At 50.4% G+C, this 17,358-nt stretch overlaps 2 protein-coding genes across 2 annotated transcripts; both read left to right on the top strand.

Annotated features, from left to right (window-relative positions):
• Window positions 1-6,830: 6,830 nt before the first annotated feature.
• Window positions 6,831-8,670, top strand: LOC125757382 (uncharacterized). Its single transcript, XM_049412939.1, has one exon. The coding sequence runs from the start codon at window positions 7,294-7,296 to the stop codon at window positions 8,668-8,670; it is 1,377 nt and encodes a 458-aa protein (XP_049268896.1). The 5' UTR covers window positions 6,831-7,293.
• Window positions 8,671-10,909: 2,239 nt separating this feature from the next.
• Window positions 10,910-11,857, top strand: LOC119382865 (uncharacterized). Its single transcript, XM_037650755.1, has one exon. It carries the CDS (start codon window positions 10,910-10,912, stop codon window positions 11,855-11,857), a length of 948 nt encoding a protein of 315 aa, XP_037506683.1.
• The last annotated feature ends 5,501 nt before the right edge of the window (window positions 11,858-17,358 follow it).

A 17,358-nucleotide genomic window follows, 5' to 3' on the forward strand; every position in this document is an offset into this window, starting at 1 on the left:
CACTCCCCTATGAACGTTGCGGCCCCGCTACCTTTTTTTAAGCGAATTCAAGCGAATTTTGGAGTAATTGATTTGTGAAGCCGGCGAGGTTCACCGAACAGTGCAAAAAGCAATTGCCCTCAAGAAACGTGTAGCGAGAGGGTTGTACCATCCAGCGGCCGTGGTTGTACTGGTTGTACCCTCGCGCTACCCCCGCCGAGGACAGAATCATCGTTGTTGGTCGCGTTCCGTGAAAATCCTCAGACAATGCAAAGTTCCACCGACCGGTTCACGGCTGGTGCACTCGCAGCTTGTCCGCCATCTTGTCAGCTTCTCGGTTGGTTAGGAGACGGTTAAAGGCCCGAACACACGTACGCGTCGCAGCGCGTCAACGCGTGACTTTTTGACGCGGCGCCGCGCCCTCTCCCTGCGGGGAGAGAGGGCGCGCGGCTACGCGAAGCTGCGCGCCCTCCCTCTCCATAGGGAGAGGGCGCGGCGCCGCGTCAAAAAGTCACGCGTTGACGCGCTGCAACGCGTACGTGTGTTCGGGCCTTTAGGAGACGGGAAGCAGTACACTTGCTATGGGCGCTTCATTGAAATAGTTCGTGTTGATGGACAAAAAGCGATCTGCTGAACAACGCCTAAGGTCGATATCACGATTTGCACATTTCAGGAAAATTCCGACTTAAAGAAAATTCAATTCCCAACCCGCGTTTACATGATCTCGTGATGGTCCTTTCATTGGCTGACGAACGTTCGAAAGAACATGAAAGACGCCATGCCAATTGAGCTCGAAAACAGCGTTCCGGGGACGACCACTACCTATAAGTAAATAAATAAATAAAAACCAGCGCGTGCCTATACTCTGTTCCAGAAGTTCCGTGCAGCACTGTGGAAGCTACAGGCCTTCTCAACCAATCAGGAGGGCGAGCACATCTAAGTGTATCCTTCCGCGCCCTGTCGTCTGCTAGCGGCGAGCGCTGCAGCGAAAGCGGCAAGAGCGTCTCGGGACACCGTGCAACTGCGCAGTGAGATGAGCTGTAATTGTGAAAGCGGTTAAATATTCTCCTCGGCACCGTAAAAGCGCGAGTCTTCGAGATACTTGCACGATATCGCACAGGTGAACCAGGCGCCGCCATTTTGACTAAAGCCTGTTTCACATGCGAGCGACTGAGCGGCGGGGCCCGCGGCGATTGAGCGGCGACAGGACGCTCGCACGCGGCTTCGTTTCGCATGCACCGCTTTCGCGCGGCGCGCGCCTCTGCGATGCGCAGTGATGGTTGTGGAAAGCGCCCGTTACCCGCGGGTTTCCTTTCTCCGAGTTCGCTTCTTTTGGTGCACTTGGGTTGCGAGTTTCACCAGCCTTCTACTTCGCTGCTCGATTTTCACGCGCCTAAACCTTGAATGACGAAAATGTGCAGTGTATCAGAGTGCAATTAAACAACTTCAGTAGTCACGTTTATTTCTGTTACAGCTTTTTTTACCACGCAAGTCTTCTTGCACGCTCATACACTTGGCCATGGAAAAGCAAAAAAAAAGACTTGGTTTTTGTGGTTTTAAGCTTTCAGAGTGCTTTCGGTGGCTTTTGCTCTCGAACGCCGCAAGGCGTTGGTGCGCCGTCTGGGCCGGCAACCATTGCAAACCCACAGTGTCGTCGTCTGGGGGGGGCTCGCATTTGTCGTCTTCGGGGTACGTGACCATTGAAAAAAAGAAAAAGAAAACAGTAAACTATTCGAACGTGCTGGGTCAGAGTAGCAAAAAAAAAAAAAAAACTGAAACATGCGACCAACAAGTGCGCAGTGCCGTAGGGTCCCCCTGTACGGACCTGTGTTGGTGCCACGATTCGATAAAGATACAAAAGAACAAAATGACACGTGCAAACGATTTGTCTGCTTTGATGGAAGCGCAGTAGAGAACAACAAAACGAAAAGAAAGGCGTTTCTACACTGCCAGCTCGTTACAGCGAATGTCGTCTGCTAGGAAACCGAGTTCCTCCTGGCGCACGCGCCCGCTCCTCGACTCCGCCCCTGCAATCACGTGCTCCCCACGTCACTGCTCTTCCATTGGGTGACCTTGGGCAGCCGCTCTGCCGCTAGCGAATTTTTCCAACTCCGGCGATCTCGATCGCGCGTCCACTGGTCGCTCTAAAAAACCTGTTTTTGGGCTTCCGCGACGGCAGCCGCTCCGCTCTTGGAGCAAAATCGCTGCATGTGAAACAGGCTTAAGGAGTGACCAAATCTGCCACCGCGGACTAATCACAACCCAAGACTGGGTCCTCCGCGGCGCTGTGGACGCTCGGGCTGTGCGGACTACTCATAAATGTTTAGACAGTGTCGTACCATTCCTTCGTACTTTATGAGTAAAAACATAACACATACGAGCCACAACAGCGTTATTTCTTTCGTCATTTGCATGTTATAACACGTACAAGCAAGAACTCTTTCTTCAGTGTCATGGAGCCACAAAAATTGTTTTATACAGAAAATGCGACAAAATCGTCATACAAATCACAGCTACAACACGCAGAGAAGCCTTCAAGTAAAAATCCTCCGACGAGACCGCTTGCAAAAGTCATGAGGACAAACAACGGGCTACGTATATGGGGCACTACATCTCGCTTCGCAACAACCTGCGCTCCAGGGTCATGTAGCCTTGGCTCTGCTGCACGGAACTTCTGGAACAGAGTATAGCTTCGCCCTTTCGCATCTCTTTCATACACCCTCTCTCCCCTTCCCCAAGGACGCCGAGCGGCCGAGCCGTGTCTACCCCAAGCTCAGAGAGTATCGAGTCTACCCCCACATCGGTCCTCATCTAACTACTTCTGTGGACATTGGGGACTTTTTTTTTTTTTTGTAGACGAAGCCAAAAGACTCCCCCGTCCAGGGAATAACTCGGCGACGGCGCAGGACTTCGCCTCTGACTTCGCCATTCGCTGCTGGTAGAGCTAGAGTACAGTACTCTAGCTAGAGGGATAGCACCACGACCACCGTTGAAGACGTCACCGATAATCCTTCCGATCCCTGTGCGAACGGCCAAATCTGATCCTGCTGTGAAAAATTTTCATGAGGGTGGTGAAAAATGAATGATCACGCAGCGGGAATGAATTCGTCTTCATTAGCAGCGTGTGGTAAGACTGCTACCAGGGGCGTAGCCAGAAATTTTTTTCGGGGGGGGGGGGGTTCAACCATACTTTATCTATGTTCGTGCGTGCGTTTGTATGTGTGCGTGCCTATATACGCAAGCAAAACTGAAAAATTTCGGGGGGGGGGGGGGGGGTTGAACCCCCCCAACCCCCCCCTTGGCTGCGTCTAGCTTCTTTAATTGGGTCTGTGTCCAGTTATACATGGAAGCCGCATATGAAATATGACATAACACGAAAGAGTGGATCAACCTGATAAGATTGTCCTCTTTCATGCCTTTTTGTCTCCCTGCAAGTCGTCTGATCATCCGGTATGCGTTCTCTGTCTTGAAGATAATTTTCTTGAGTGCCGTGTGATTCCTGCCATTGGCATCTATGAAAACCGAGTACCCTCATCGTGTCGACTCTGGGTATATTAACCTCGTTTTCGGTCAGTATATGTATGTCACTTTCGGATAGTGGCTTCCAGCCCTTAGGTCTCCCCCCTTTCTCTTTTCTATAAAGTAACAACTCCGATTTGTGTGGGGAGCACCTGAGACCAGTGGGCCTCAAGTATTCCTCCACTGTCTGCACCGCTTCTGTAAGTGCATCCTGTACCTGTCCTTCACTACCGCCAGTACACCATATAGTAAGGTCATCAGCATAGATGGTGTGGTGAATAGCAAGACTCTCTACAACTTGCACGGGGAGATCGATCCTCAATAGAATCATGATCAACCCTGTCATCGACCACGAGACATACACTAAGGTACCACAGGACTTTGCTGAGAGCATCATCGTAGCCCCGTTGCCAAGAAATATGCACCCCACCTTCAACGTCGCCAGACGGGTAGCCCGGGCTAAGGCTTTATTGCAGAAGTTAGATAAAGGAGGCAGGGGGGCTTGCTTTGTCGACTCAGCCACATATAAAGACCGAACTAAGTTCGCCGCGGTAGTAGTAGACCACCAGGGCAGGTGTACCAACTGCGCCACGGTTTACACTTCCAAACCGGAAATCGCTGAACAGGTTGCCATCGCGTTGGCCCTGACGGATGATCGATACACCGAGATATACAGTGATTCAAAACCAGCCATCAGAGCCTTCAGCAGGGGCAAGATCGCACCACAAGCAGTTCGAATTATTAATAGTAAACAGGCCATTGATACACATTACATATATTGGTTCCCAGCGCACCTTGGATCACTCGATGACATTCCCATGAATCCAAATGAATCGGCCAACAGCGTTGCCCGCGAACTTACGGACCGGGCCGCTTTTACATATGGCTTTGATTCTGCTGGATTCGAAAATCAACAACGGGATACGCCCACGACATATAATGAAATTACTAAACATTACTATTTGGGGAGGAGAGAGTTTCCACCCCCTCACAGTAGACTAAACAGAGCACAAGCGGTCACACTTAGACAATTACAGACACAGTCTTATTACTCACCAGCACAGGCAAAAGCATGGTACGATATAAAAGATATGGATGCTGTTTGCAAGGCATGCAAGAAAGAAGTATGCACACTTGAGCATATGCTCTGGGAGTGTGGGTCGCTTGGCCCTGGCATTTCCCGGGAACGGTTTACAGGGATGATAAAAGAGAGTTTTAGTTTAGCGCGCGCAACGGCCTTGCGCACGCAACGGGTGAGAGAGAGCAAGACTGCGCATGCGCTTAACCTAAGAGAGATGCGTGCGTTTGCGCGCGCAAGAGATGCGCACGCTAGATCTCGGCTAGAGTTACTGTATATGCTACCTTTAGGTAGCAGAGTTAAGGTGGCTAGAAGGGGAGGTGTGCTGAGAGCGGCGGCCAGCCATAGGAGCGGGTGGTCCTCTTTCGCGTGATCGCCGCTAGGGCACAACATAGCGCTGCCGTCTGGGGCGCCGTCAGCATTTTCGCGGAGAGAGGCTAATCCGGCTGTCAACGCCTGGCCGGCGGTTTGTAGTTGTGTAGTTTGCTGCGAACTGTCGGCGTGTGCTGTTGATTCATGAGTGCTGTGTGCTGACAAAGATGCTGTCTACCTCAAAAAAAAAAACTCAGCGTTGTGCTTCGTGCCAGGGTGTGATTCCGGCTACAGGTCTTGTTCGGAAAAAATGCCCTTTTCCGTACTCCGACTTGCCAAGAACTGTTCTTGAAGTGGGCATGCGCCATTCCGAGGGCTGACAAAACCGCTTCTAGAGAATTCCGCTGTTTGCGCAAACAGCGGAATGAATGACAAGAACTCAAAAAAATGAATGACAAAAAAGTCAAAAGAAGAAAGCCTTGTGTGATGTGAGGCAAGCCGCGGAAACGATCAAGTGCATTCTGGTGTACACAATAGTTTCTTTACCTAGTAACATGTTGCATTTATTTATTTGGTTTCTCAATTGAGCCTGAAAAGACTACCGAACGTTGTATTACCATGTATGCCATGGTTTAATCCTGATTTCGTTGGCGTAAGTCAAGTTATCTGCTTTCGCACGTAATGAGGCGCACGAATAAAATGATCAGAGCGCATTGGAGCATAATTAAGCCCCCAGGGCCGTAACTAAGGGGGGGGGGGTTGAAGGGGGTTCTGACACCCCCGAAAATTTTTCATGCTTTATTTATTTATTCTTTTATTTATCATAGTACCCACAGCGCCCAGGGGCATATTACAGTGTGGGGGGCGGGGGGAAGAATACAATATTTCGATACAGAATACAGATTCCAACATTTCAACATCACAATAAATGCAATTCACTGTCAACTTACGTAGTGATACATGGGATATACACAATATTAATCGGGTTCATAGTACAGTTTTGTCCTTGCAGAACCGCGCGAGCACACTACTGGAGACCCAGCAGTGAACTTGAAAATACTTCATGTGAAGTAATTTCTGCTACTGCAGGAGACAACCTATTCCACTGGCTTATCGTCCTGGAAAAAAATGACATTCTAAATGCGTCAGTCCGGCAGCTTATTTCCTTTATCTTATTGGCATGATGTAATCGCTGCGAAACGTAATCCCGTTTGTGAAAGTATCGCGAGGGGTTTAAACCCGTTCGGTTATGAAATACGTTATGAAATAGTTTCAACCCTTCGTTTGTGTAGAAGTTTCCAACCAAGCCTTTTTTTTTCTTTTGGCGCACTGCAATTCCTGGTATAGTCAGAGCAGACAAACCGAACAGCGATGTTCTGAATTCTTTCTAAATTGGACACGTCACTTGCCTTCCACGGATCCCACACAGCACAAGCAAAATCTAAGATAGATCGAACGTTAGACATGTACAGTTGAGTCTTGGCCTCAAATGGTAACTTTTTTGCATTTTTGCACAGGAAACCTAGCACACGCCTGGCTTTAATTGTGATGTGATTGATGTGACAGCTCCAGGAAAGGTCCGGTGTGAAATATAGACGAAGATGCTTGTGTTCGCGAACTAATAGCAGCCTGGTTGAACTTACAACATAAAGAGTCATGGGGGGCCTTTTTCTTAGTGAAACACACATGCACTGTTTTTTTTTTTTTTTGCATTAATAAACATGCGCCACCTATCACACCATTCTAAGACCCCGTCGAGGTCGTTTTGGAGAGTAGTGAATCATGGGAGCTATGTATAATTCTGTACAAAACACAGTCATCGGCAAATGATTTGATATGGGATGAAATACCGGAACAAATGTCATTTATGTAGATGAGGAACAATAGCGAAACCAAGACTGCAGGGGCGTAGCCAAAGGGGGGGGGTGTGAGCGCCCGCATGTGCCGCCTATCTTATCACTAGCGCCACCTACAGCGCTGCTACGCCGACTCAACATCAAGCCCAAGCGAGGGAGGGGTCAGGTTCGCTACCGCCGCCGCGACGGACGGTCACGGTTTTGGCGCGCTTCGCTATGTTCTTTAATAAATAGTTTGTTACCTTGCTACTCTCGCCTCAGCCTTCATGCCTCAGCCATCACGCCCAGCCCTCACATCTGGCGCAGTCGACGCCCGAGCCTTTGTGCAGCCACTCAGCCACGCAAGAATGCAAGCGCATCAGTAAGCAAGCGAGCCAGCCTTCGCCCCGCGACAGCCGTTCCGCCATTCCTTTCTTTGTCACCGCCAGAGCATTTCCCGCCGTCCGCTCGCTTCCATGTGCGCGCCTGCGTGCGCTTGCTGGTGGACTCACTGAGTAAGAGTGTGCTTCGTGCGTAAACGTCAGCGTGTAGCCGGCTCGGCGCAACGCCATGCCGGGAATTGTGTGGCAGAATCTCGACCCGGTGACCATGTCGCGCCTCGGCGTCGACCTCATACGCGAAGAATTGGCCCGCCGACAGCTGGACATCACGGGTTCGAAAGAGGAGCTCTTTCAGCGTTTGCAAGCCGACATTCAGCAGCAGCGTGAAGCTACCCCCTCGGTTGAAACGAATGAATCCGCCTCGACCGCTGCGGCGCCTTTAACGCTGGACCCAGCCACTCTGCAGAGCCTCGCCATGCTGTTCCAGCAGCTACCTCGCCCTGCAACAACGGTGACGACACTGCCAGACCTGTCATCGTCCATTCCGCAATTTGCTGGTTTGCACAGCCACAGTGTCAATACATGGCTTGACGACGTGCGACGAGTACAGCAGCTCGCCTCGTGGGACGACGCCACCACACGCCTGATCGCAGCTAGCAAGCTGAAAGGCACGGCGCGAGACTGGCATCTCGCGTTCGGCAACCAGTACAGCACCTGGGCCACGTGGAGTGCCGCCCTGAAAGACACATTTTGTACAGAATTGTCCCTCATCGAGTGGCAAGAGCAGGTCATGAGGGTAACCCAGGCCCCGTCCGAAAGCTTGCACCAATATGCCTTTGCCAAGTTGAAGATCATTGAGCGTTGCCCCGTTCACCTCTCGGAGGCCCAAAAGATTGACTACCTGCTGCATGGTTTACGGGAACAACACATCCTCGCCGCCATAGCAGCCAACCGGCCTCCCACGGTAGCTGAGTTTATTTCTACCTGCACTAGCCTCGACAAGAGTGCGCAACATCTGCACGCCAAAGCAAGCCCGTCACCATTTGCCATTTCTGTGTTGCCGCCGACGCAACCCTTTCGTGCCGCTAAGCCCGCAGAGCGACAGCAGCCTCGCTCAGAACAATCGACACCACAGTCCTCCCGAGGGGCCACACCAAAAACGCGCATTTCAGAGCTGCCCACCGAGCAACAAGAAGCTACTTATGCAGCTATTTCGGCACAGTACGGCGCTCCAGCTTTTCGTAGTGGTCAAGACCTGTCTCAAGCTGTCTGCTACCAATGTCATGCCTTGGGTCATCTGGCATCCAAGTGCCCTACGCGCACCAGCCGCTTATCATCATCAGCGCCTCCAACCATGCCAAAGACACAGCAGCCTCCAGCACTGCACAGTGCACCCGTTACACTTGACGGCTCACAGCAACAATGCCCCTTCTTCAACGCAACTCTCAGTGGAGTCGGTGAATGTGAAGCGTTTCCTGACTCTGGGTCCAAGGTGACATTAATATCTAAAGCTCGTGTGCCTGCAAGCATGATCATCCCATGGACCGAGCCTCCACTCGTGGTGGTAGGAGGAAGCACAGTGCTACCTGTTGGTGCTGCATTTTGAAGATATCCATTGGTCCAGCCACAGGAGTGGTTGAAGCTGCTGTTTTGGAAGATAATGTACTTCCCCTCATTATAGGTGAGGACTGGTTCTCAGCAGCACAAGCACGCCTTATATTCGAGCCGCCGAAACCAGCGCAGTTGCAGCATACAGCCACGAATATCACCGTTACCGCAAACCAAAAGCTAGTCCCAAGAATGGCAAATGCTGTGATCCCACCAAGGTCCGTCCTTTTTCCTGAAACCAGGCCCAGTTCCAAAGACTGCCTACAACGTGATCCGTGCCGTTGCCAGAGCAGCCACCATGGCAAGCGTTAGCAGCCCAAACGTTGCCCTCAAGTAGCCCTCCTCTAGCGTCAAACTTCGCCGCTTCCGACACGGCGCTCGTGCACATTCATCCTGACATTCCACCGGCTCGCGTTGGCAGCCAGCTCACCCTCACGCAGCGGTCAGTTATAAAAGGTATACTGGCCGAGCACAACACCGTTTTTGCTCGCCATGATGATGATCTTGGCCACTTCACTGGTATGCAGCACCGTATTGACCTGCTACCTGATGCTTTACCGTACAGTCGGAGCCCATACCGGTACGCTACAGAAGACAGGCAGTTCCTGGAAAATCAGGTGAAAAAGTTGCTCCATCAAGGTATAATACTCCCGGCTTCTGGCCCGTGGGCCTTTCCGGTTGTTGTGGTGACCCGTGGAGAAAAAAAGCGCTTGTGTGTGAACTATAAACCTTTGAATGAACGCACCATCACAGTAGTGCACCCGTTGCCCTTGGTAGATGACATCATTCAGGACATATCAGGTTGCGCATACTTTGCTACCCTGGACCTGAAATGTGCCTACTGGCAAGTGAGTTTACGCCCACAGGACTACGAGAAGACAGCATTCATTACTCATCACGGCACATACATGTGGACACGCATGCCATTTGGACTGAAAAACGCTCCGTCCACTTTCCAGAGAATTATGCAAATAGTGTTCCAAGATCTGCAGCCTAGGCCTGAGAGATGTGGAGTCCGTGCCTATCTTGATGACGTCCTTGTTTATGCTGAGTCATTTTCCACGTTTGCAAGCATCCTGCGGGAGGTGTTGCAATTGCTGCAGGCCAATGGACTGAAGGCTTCGTTGGAAAAGTGCTCTTTTGGCCAACCCTCAGTTAGGTTTCTGGGCTTTATTATTTCCAGTCAGGGCCAGCTCCCAGATCCTGATAAAGCTACAGCCATGTGTCGCATCCCAGTTCCGCGAAACCAGAAACAAGTGCTGTCCTGGGTGCAAACAGCAAGCTTCTATCGTCGTTTTATTAAGGGCTTTGCGAAAGTGGTCGCCCCTTTGCAGGCACTTATCAAGGCGCCCACGTTTGTTTGGAGCTCTGAATGTGAGCAGGCCTTTCAGACTATCCGGGCCGCCCTCACCCAGCCTCCCCTTTTGGCGCACTTCGACCCCATGGCAGCCACAACGCTAACCACAGACGCTTCGCAGGAAGCCATTGGAGCAGTGTTATCGCAAATCCAAGACACCAGAGAATGTGTCATTGCCTACGCCAGCCGTGGACTTACGTTGGAGGAACGCAAACTGCACAGCAATGTATGGGAGTGTATCGCCGTTCACTGGGCAATCACCGTGAAGTTCCGTCAATACCTCTTAGGCAGAAAATTCTCTCTGGTCACAGACAACTGGACTGTTGCCTGCTTAACGTCCAACGTGCGGCCATCTCGTCGGTTCACTTCTATGCTCATGGACTTAGTAGAGTTCGATTTCACCGTGCGACATCAGCCAGGACGCCAAAATGTTGTAGCCGACCACTTGTCTCGTTTGGCATGTGCTGTCACACAGTCTTCGCAGTCGCTGGCTACGATGCAGCAAGAAGATTCCGAGTGCGCTGCGATTTTTTCACGCCTAGCCAATGAAGAAGATCCAGCCGAGTTCACCAAGCTAGATGACATCTTATACCGCCGACTGCCATCGGGAACGTATGCAGTCGTAGCTCCGTCCAAACTGCGTCCTGCCATTCTACAAGCATTACACGATGGTGCAGGGCACTTTGACACAAAGCGTACGTTGCTCAAGGTCCAGGATCGTTATTGGTGGCCTGACATGGACCGATCAGTGGAGAGATATGTGTCATCCTGCCAGTGCTGCCAGCAGTTCAATCGCCCTACCTCGCGCAGTGTAGGTCTTTTTGGAAGAATGCCTACCACGGACATTCCATTTTCCAGCATAGCAATCGACCATGTAACCATGCCACCCATCAACTCAAAGCGCTACATTCTCAACGTCGTTGATTTTGCCACCCGCTATATCGTGCCCGCAGCAGTTTCGTCCACGTCTACGGGCGACGTTATCAAGCATTTGCACAATGTGTTCTACATTTACGGCACGCCAGACCACTGCCTCTCGGACCATGGCTCAGCCTTCGAATCCAATGAGTTCAAGCGCTTCATGAGTCTTCATTCAGTGGAGCTCCATTTCACAACTGCCTATCGTCCTGAGGGCAATGGCTTAGTCGAGAGGAGCAATGGAACTCTCCTGGCAGCTCTCCGCAAGATCTGTGCAATGGAACCACTGTCATGGCCTACCAAACTTCAAGAGGCAGCATTTGCAGTAAACACGTCCATGAATGCCAGCACGAACTTTACGCCATTTCAGCTTCTCTATGGCTACGTACCGAAGATTCCACTCCAACAACATCGTCCGTTCCAGCACTCCGCTCTTGCCGAGCGCATCCTCGACACAACAGTGCAGCGCTCCGAAGCAGCCGCCAATTCTGAAGCAGCTCAAAGTGCACGCAAAGAGCGCTACGACCGCAGCCACCGTTCTCACACCTTTACCGTCGGTGATCTGGTCTGGGTGAGACGACAGGCTCCGGTTGCCAATGAGAAAATGGCACCTCGCTTCAATGGTGTTTACCGCCTCATCGAGCAGCTTACACCATCCACATTTAGGGCTTTACGTGTGTCATGCTTGACATCTCGTTTGGTTAATCAACCACGAACGGTGCACGTGTCCCAGCTTAAGCCTTATGTACCACCAGTTTCTCCAGTGACCGAGCAACAGCCCGCCGTCAATGCAGAGCCCACGCCTGCCTCAGGAGCAAATGTTGTCGCCTCTACAGAGCAGCAACAGCCTCAACGGCCTCAACGCACTCGATGTCTACCGAGCCACCTCGACGGCTTTGTGCTCGAGTGAAATTGCAGCGTTTCCGCACATGTGTGTGAGTGTGTTATCGTGCGTGTGACAGTGTGCAGAAGCAGTTGACCAAGAGACTTGGTCAGTCAGACTGGGGTGGGATGTGAGCGCCCGCATGTGCCGCCTATCTTATCACTAGCGCCACCTACAGCGCTGCTACGCCGACTCAACATCAAGCCCAAGCGAGGGAGGGGTCAGGTTCGCTACCGCCGCCGCGACGGACGGTCACGGTTTTGGCGCGCTTCGCTATGTTCTTTAATAAATAGTTTGTTACCTTGCTACTCTCGCCTCAGCCTTCATGCCTCAGCCATCACGCCCAGCCCTCACAGGGGGTGGGGTTTCAAACCTCCCCCCCCCCCCCGAAAATATTCAATTTTGCTTGCGTATATATACACGCACACATACAAACGCACGCACGAACATACATAAAGTATGGTTGACCCCCCCCCCCCCCGAAAGAAATTTTTGGCTACGCCCTTGCAAGACTGACCCTTGGGGTACGCCAGAGGACACATAAACTTCCCGGGATGTCTTACCATTGCTAATGACCTTTTGCCTTCTCAAATTTAAATACTCGTTTATCCAGTTCACAATTAACTGTATCGTTCACATTATACAGTTTTAGTTTTTCAATTAATAAAGAGTGGGGTACAACGCCAAAGGCTTTTTCTTTTAATCTAGGAACAAGCAGTCAACAGAGGAACCCTTATCTAAAGCACAGGATAAGTCGTGTGTCAATTCCAGTAATTGTGTTGTACAGAAAAAATTACTACGAAAGCCGTGCTGCTGAAGTAAGGAATGCGTGCTCATGAGTTATAACATTGGTAAATAGAACATGTTCAAGTATTATGCATGCAACACTTTTAAGGGAAATGGGCCTATAGTTTAAAACACTACTTCGCGGTCCCCTCTTGTGAACAGGCACTAAGTTACAAGTCATATAGTCATCTGGTAATGAAGATTCTTCTAAAGACTTTTCGGGTGACACTAAAATACGTGCACGGCTTCACAGCGACCTCCAGTTGCCAAAGTTAGCCGTTCCACACAAACACCCCCCGAAAAAAAATCCTGGGTACAGCCCTGTAAGCCACGCTTTCCCGGCCTGCTTGCTTTCCGTCGGAACAAAACTCGGACAAAACCGTATTTCACAACCGCATGATACCAGTAGCGCAATAGAAACGGTGCGCTGACTAAGGAACTGCATTATCAGCTAAAGTTTTATATAATTTGGTAACGCATTTCCACTGAAGCGTTCTTGCCGAGAATGGAGAACGGCCACCTTCGCTGACGGCGCCCCCGACGACAGCGCCGCCCCACGGCATTCACGCGAATGGCGGCCAACTTTTGCCGCCCGGTCATCACACCTCCCCTTCTAGCCACCCTAGCAGAGTTGCGCATAGGTCCGCCATCTTGCCCGCCGTGGCATCCACGCTAAGCAGGAAAGCCACCTCTCAGGAATGTAGGAGCCGACGCGGCTGCCGTTGTTGCTGCTGTCCTCTCGGCCCAGCGGCTCTCGTTCGTTCATAACGTGTCGCTGGCGCAATGACTTTCGACTCGAAAAAAAAAAAAGAATGGAAAGCTCGGAGAAACAATAATTTGAGATGGATTAAGTGGAGATGGAACACTATCGCAACTAATAATTTTGTTTTAAATGGCAATTAGAAAAAGTGCGACGGTCACGATTCTGGACCAACTAAATTCAGCCTAATTATTCGTTTCACGTAGTTTTTGATACAGCGCTTCAAAGGATTAAGTGAATAGCTCGAGAAAACAAGTGCTAAAATTATCACTGTGTTTTACAAATAGCGCAAGCTACCGAGAATTTCGCGTACGCCTAGTAGATGTGGCATATAATAAACACTCGGTCATGCTTCAAACTTTTATGCCGCACAGTGCTCGGAATGAATCGTGCTGTTTCGATAGACCTGTAAGGTTCATATTCACACACATCGCCTCTTTCACACAGTCACTCGCGCATATTTTTACCGTTTTGTCCCGCTCGATTTTTAGTCAACCTTTGACCAGTGAGAGAGAAGCGATATATATCTTGTTCGTTATCGCCGGCTCCTGACGTCTCATGCGCAGCACCACTTGAGACGGCGACGGACGACGGAGACAGACTTGCCACATGGAATCGAGAAGAAGGCCTTTTCGTGCTCTTGTCAGTTCGTGCAGTGGGGAGCGCAGCATCCTGTCATTGTCGCAACTTCGCAGCACTGAGTCAGGGCGTTGCGCCGCGCAGACGTTCTCAAAAACGTACTGCAGAAGACACCACCACAACAACGACAAACAATCCGAACTCAGCTGGACCGTCCTTCGCTTCGCCGGACGGCTTGATTTGGCTTGATACAGCGATGGTGGCGCGGCGATCGCCAGCACCCGCGCGGCCGTGAAGTTGGCTTTCCCTAAAACGGATGCTTTTTGCGCACGTGAGCGCGCTGGGCGAATGGTGGCGCGAGCGGCGAGTTCTATCAGAGGCGCAACTCTGCTACCTAAAGGTAGCATATACAGTAACTCTAATCTCGGCGCTTACGTTGCGCCCGCTACGGCCGTTGCGTACCTTACGGGCGCTTCTCTCGCGAGATCTCGACCGGTCGAGACAAGCAAAATGGCTGCGTCCGACAGCAGCACAAGCGGCACGGCTAGCACGGCGGTCATGGCAGCGAATAAATACCGTGTCCATTTCGGAATTGCCCTCGATTTGGAGTTCCTTGCCTACGTGAGTAGCTTGAATCCGTTCGCGGACCCAGTGCAGTGGACAGTGATCGCTGCAAAGATGTAGGAGATATTCGATGTCGTCGAAACTGCAGTCGCCCTTCAAAAGCCACCGCTCTCGGAAGGCATTTTTCCTCCCTCGCTGCTGCTCGCCTCGTAGAAGTCGTACCAACCGTCACCGTTCACCACCGATCACCTCAACAAAATTTGCGCCATCGTAAAATCTTGCCTTGTCTCGTGCCTTGACTTGTGTCAGCTATGATCGGATATTGTAGTTTATTTCTTAGCCACTAGATGGCGCAGCAAAACACGCCGAGACGAAGGCACTGACGCCTAGACGCAGTCCACGTTTCGGTTGTTGCGTACGGTAAACTAAAAATGTAGGAGACAGCCTCAACTCTAACGTACGCAGCGCGCAGGCCGTTGCGTACGTACAGGTTTGCGCGCGCTAAACTAAAACTCTCTAAAGTCTCACGACCATATTCCCCAAGTCCTGGCTGTCCAGTACGCCCATGACAGGGCTGGGAGGCTTGACCTCCCAGTCCCGACGTGGGATTAGCCAGGCAGGTGGCAACACCCTGTACAGGACGTATAAATAAAGTTATTTCCATCCATCCATCCATCCATTCCCCCCTTGGCTACGCCCCTGACTGCTACGTGTTCAGTGTTGGCCATGGGATCAGCACTTCTCGTGTAACTGAATACGGAAGTGCGGGAGGATGTGTCAGCCTGTCTGAAGCACCTTATTCCTGTTTATGCAACTGTAATTCCACAAGAGATGCAATGTGGGCAGTGGGATTTCCGAAGCGCGAGTAAAAGATAGGACGAAATAAAGACAATGACACACGCGGTGCTACAGAAAACCGTATACAGAAGATGTGTTGTCAACAAAAGCCCACACTGCGCGACTCTCGGGGTATTTTGCTTAGTAAACTGCAGGGCTCGTTGGTGAATAGCTAGGAAAGTACATTTAAATTTCCCGAGCTGAGAAAGGAATTTTTAGGCGCATAACGGGAACACAGAGGAAAGAAAAGACACGGACTTGTTCGCGGTGTCTTTTATTTCGTCCGTGTTCCTGCTTATTTATTTCAAATTTATTAATTTTACATACTGCAGCCTCAACGAGGCTTTTGCAGGAGTGGGAAAAAACAACAAATGACCATTCGTAACGGACACTTTGCAACAAATTCCAGGCTTCGGTTGTAGAAAGAAAAAAGCTATTCCTGAACATGTCAGTGTGGGCTAAAAAGGTGCTTACGAATTCCTTTCCTAGCTCGGGAAGATTATTTCTTGTACATCGGACTCATTTATGCATTTACTAGGGAAACCAGATGATACAGTTGAACTTATTGTAGCCAAAGTGGTCTGGCGCCAACGTCGAGGTAATTTAATGTTTGTCTCTCACACTCAAACTGACGAGACCATCGCAATTCTACGCGGAAGGCGCGACTGTCATACCCAGGAATTCGGGACATCGCTTTTAGTTCACCTTTTTTCACACCACGTGGCGTACGGACCTTCAACGTTCAAAATTCGCGCGATGACGCTTGCCGTAGTCGCGCGAATCGAGAAAACCACAATACATAAAAAAAGCACGACGACGATATCCAGCAGCGAGCGCGAACCTAAATCGACGACTGATAACCGCAGCGCATGCAACGAGCGGCCGGTTGGGCTGCTCGACCGTGAATCAGCAGTTCTGTTGCAATGAAAGGAGGCTTACATGTCGCTTGGCTGCGCTTGATAACGACGAGCTCTCGAAAGAGCGTGCTGCCCTTCTTCGCATCCCCTGCCTCTTCAATATATTTCCTCCGATTATATTGTTGTTGGCTCCCTCGGGTTTCTTAAAAGTTCTAAAGCAAGAACGCCCTTAGCGCTGCTGTTTTTGTAGTGTGAAAAAAGCTAACTTCCAGAAAATAATACAAGCATTGTGAGGCGGTGATGACGATCGCGGGTTTCAAATGTGTAGACAGACGCTTGCCGTCCCTAATTTCAGTTGCCCTCAGTCAGGGCTGGGCAAAGATACTTTGAAATTGTATCGCGATACGATACAAGATACTCGGGCGAGAAGTATTTGAGATACAGATACAAGATACTCGCGGAATAATTGTATCCGATACGATACTTCCCAATTGTATCTTAAGATACTTCGATACATTTGCAAGTTTGCTGTTATAGATCTATATAATGAAGCAGCAAAGGCCTATGTAGAAATGTGTTTACTTGAAAATTTCTTTACTGCGACCAGCTTTGTTTAATTTTAACAAAATACCTGTTTGTATCACAAGATACAAACCTTCTTGCTCAAGGCGTATTAGTTTAAATTCTAAACGACTTATTGGGATTTGTTTGGCTGCTTAATATGACAGCTAGCTCTTTAACTGCTGCTCTGTTAGTTGTTTTTGCTTGACACTAGTGTAGTTTATTGGTGTCGCTGCCAGCTGCCCTACTTGGCGACCAGCTAGCTGGTTACCATCTACTTGCAAGTGCCTCCGCACGATGGCGCAAATACCGCTGTGCAGTCTTACCTTGTCCGCAAGCGTATTGTTTTCGTAATACCGCATCCACCGACAGGTGTACAGCAGCAACAACGTTGGTAGCGACATTGTTTGTGGCGCGTCGTGTAAAGACGATGAACTACATAGTCCGCGCTCACAATTATTTGAGGACATAAAACTGCAGTGATTTTTCATATTTTACTTACCTGCTGGCGTAAAGCGTTCGTTGGCAACATATTCACTAACGTGCAATCTTTTACCATTTGTTCTCTGAGAGAACCTGAGCCG

The sequence above is a fragment of the Rhipicephalus sanguineus genome, chromosome 1 (assembly GCF_013339695.2).
Source record: "Rhipicephalus sanguineus isolate Rsan-2018 chromosome 1, BIME_Rsan_1.4, whole genome shotgun sequence".
Classification (NCBI taxonomy): domain Eukaryota; kingdom Metazoa; phylum Arthropoda; class Arachnida; order Ixodida; family Ixodidae; genus Rhipicephalus; species Rhipicephalus sanguineus.

Excerpts from the sequence above, each read along its gene's own strand:
- LOC119382865 (XM_037650755.1), top strand. The coding sequence starts at position 10,910 with ATGCCACCCATCAACTCAAAGCGCTACATTCTCAACGTCGTTGATTTT.
- LOC125757382 (XM_049412939.1), top strand. The coding sequence starts at position 7,294 with ATGCCGGGAATTGTGTGGCAGAATCTCGACCCGGTGACCATGTCGCGC.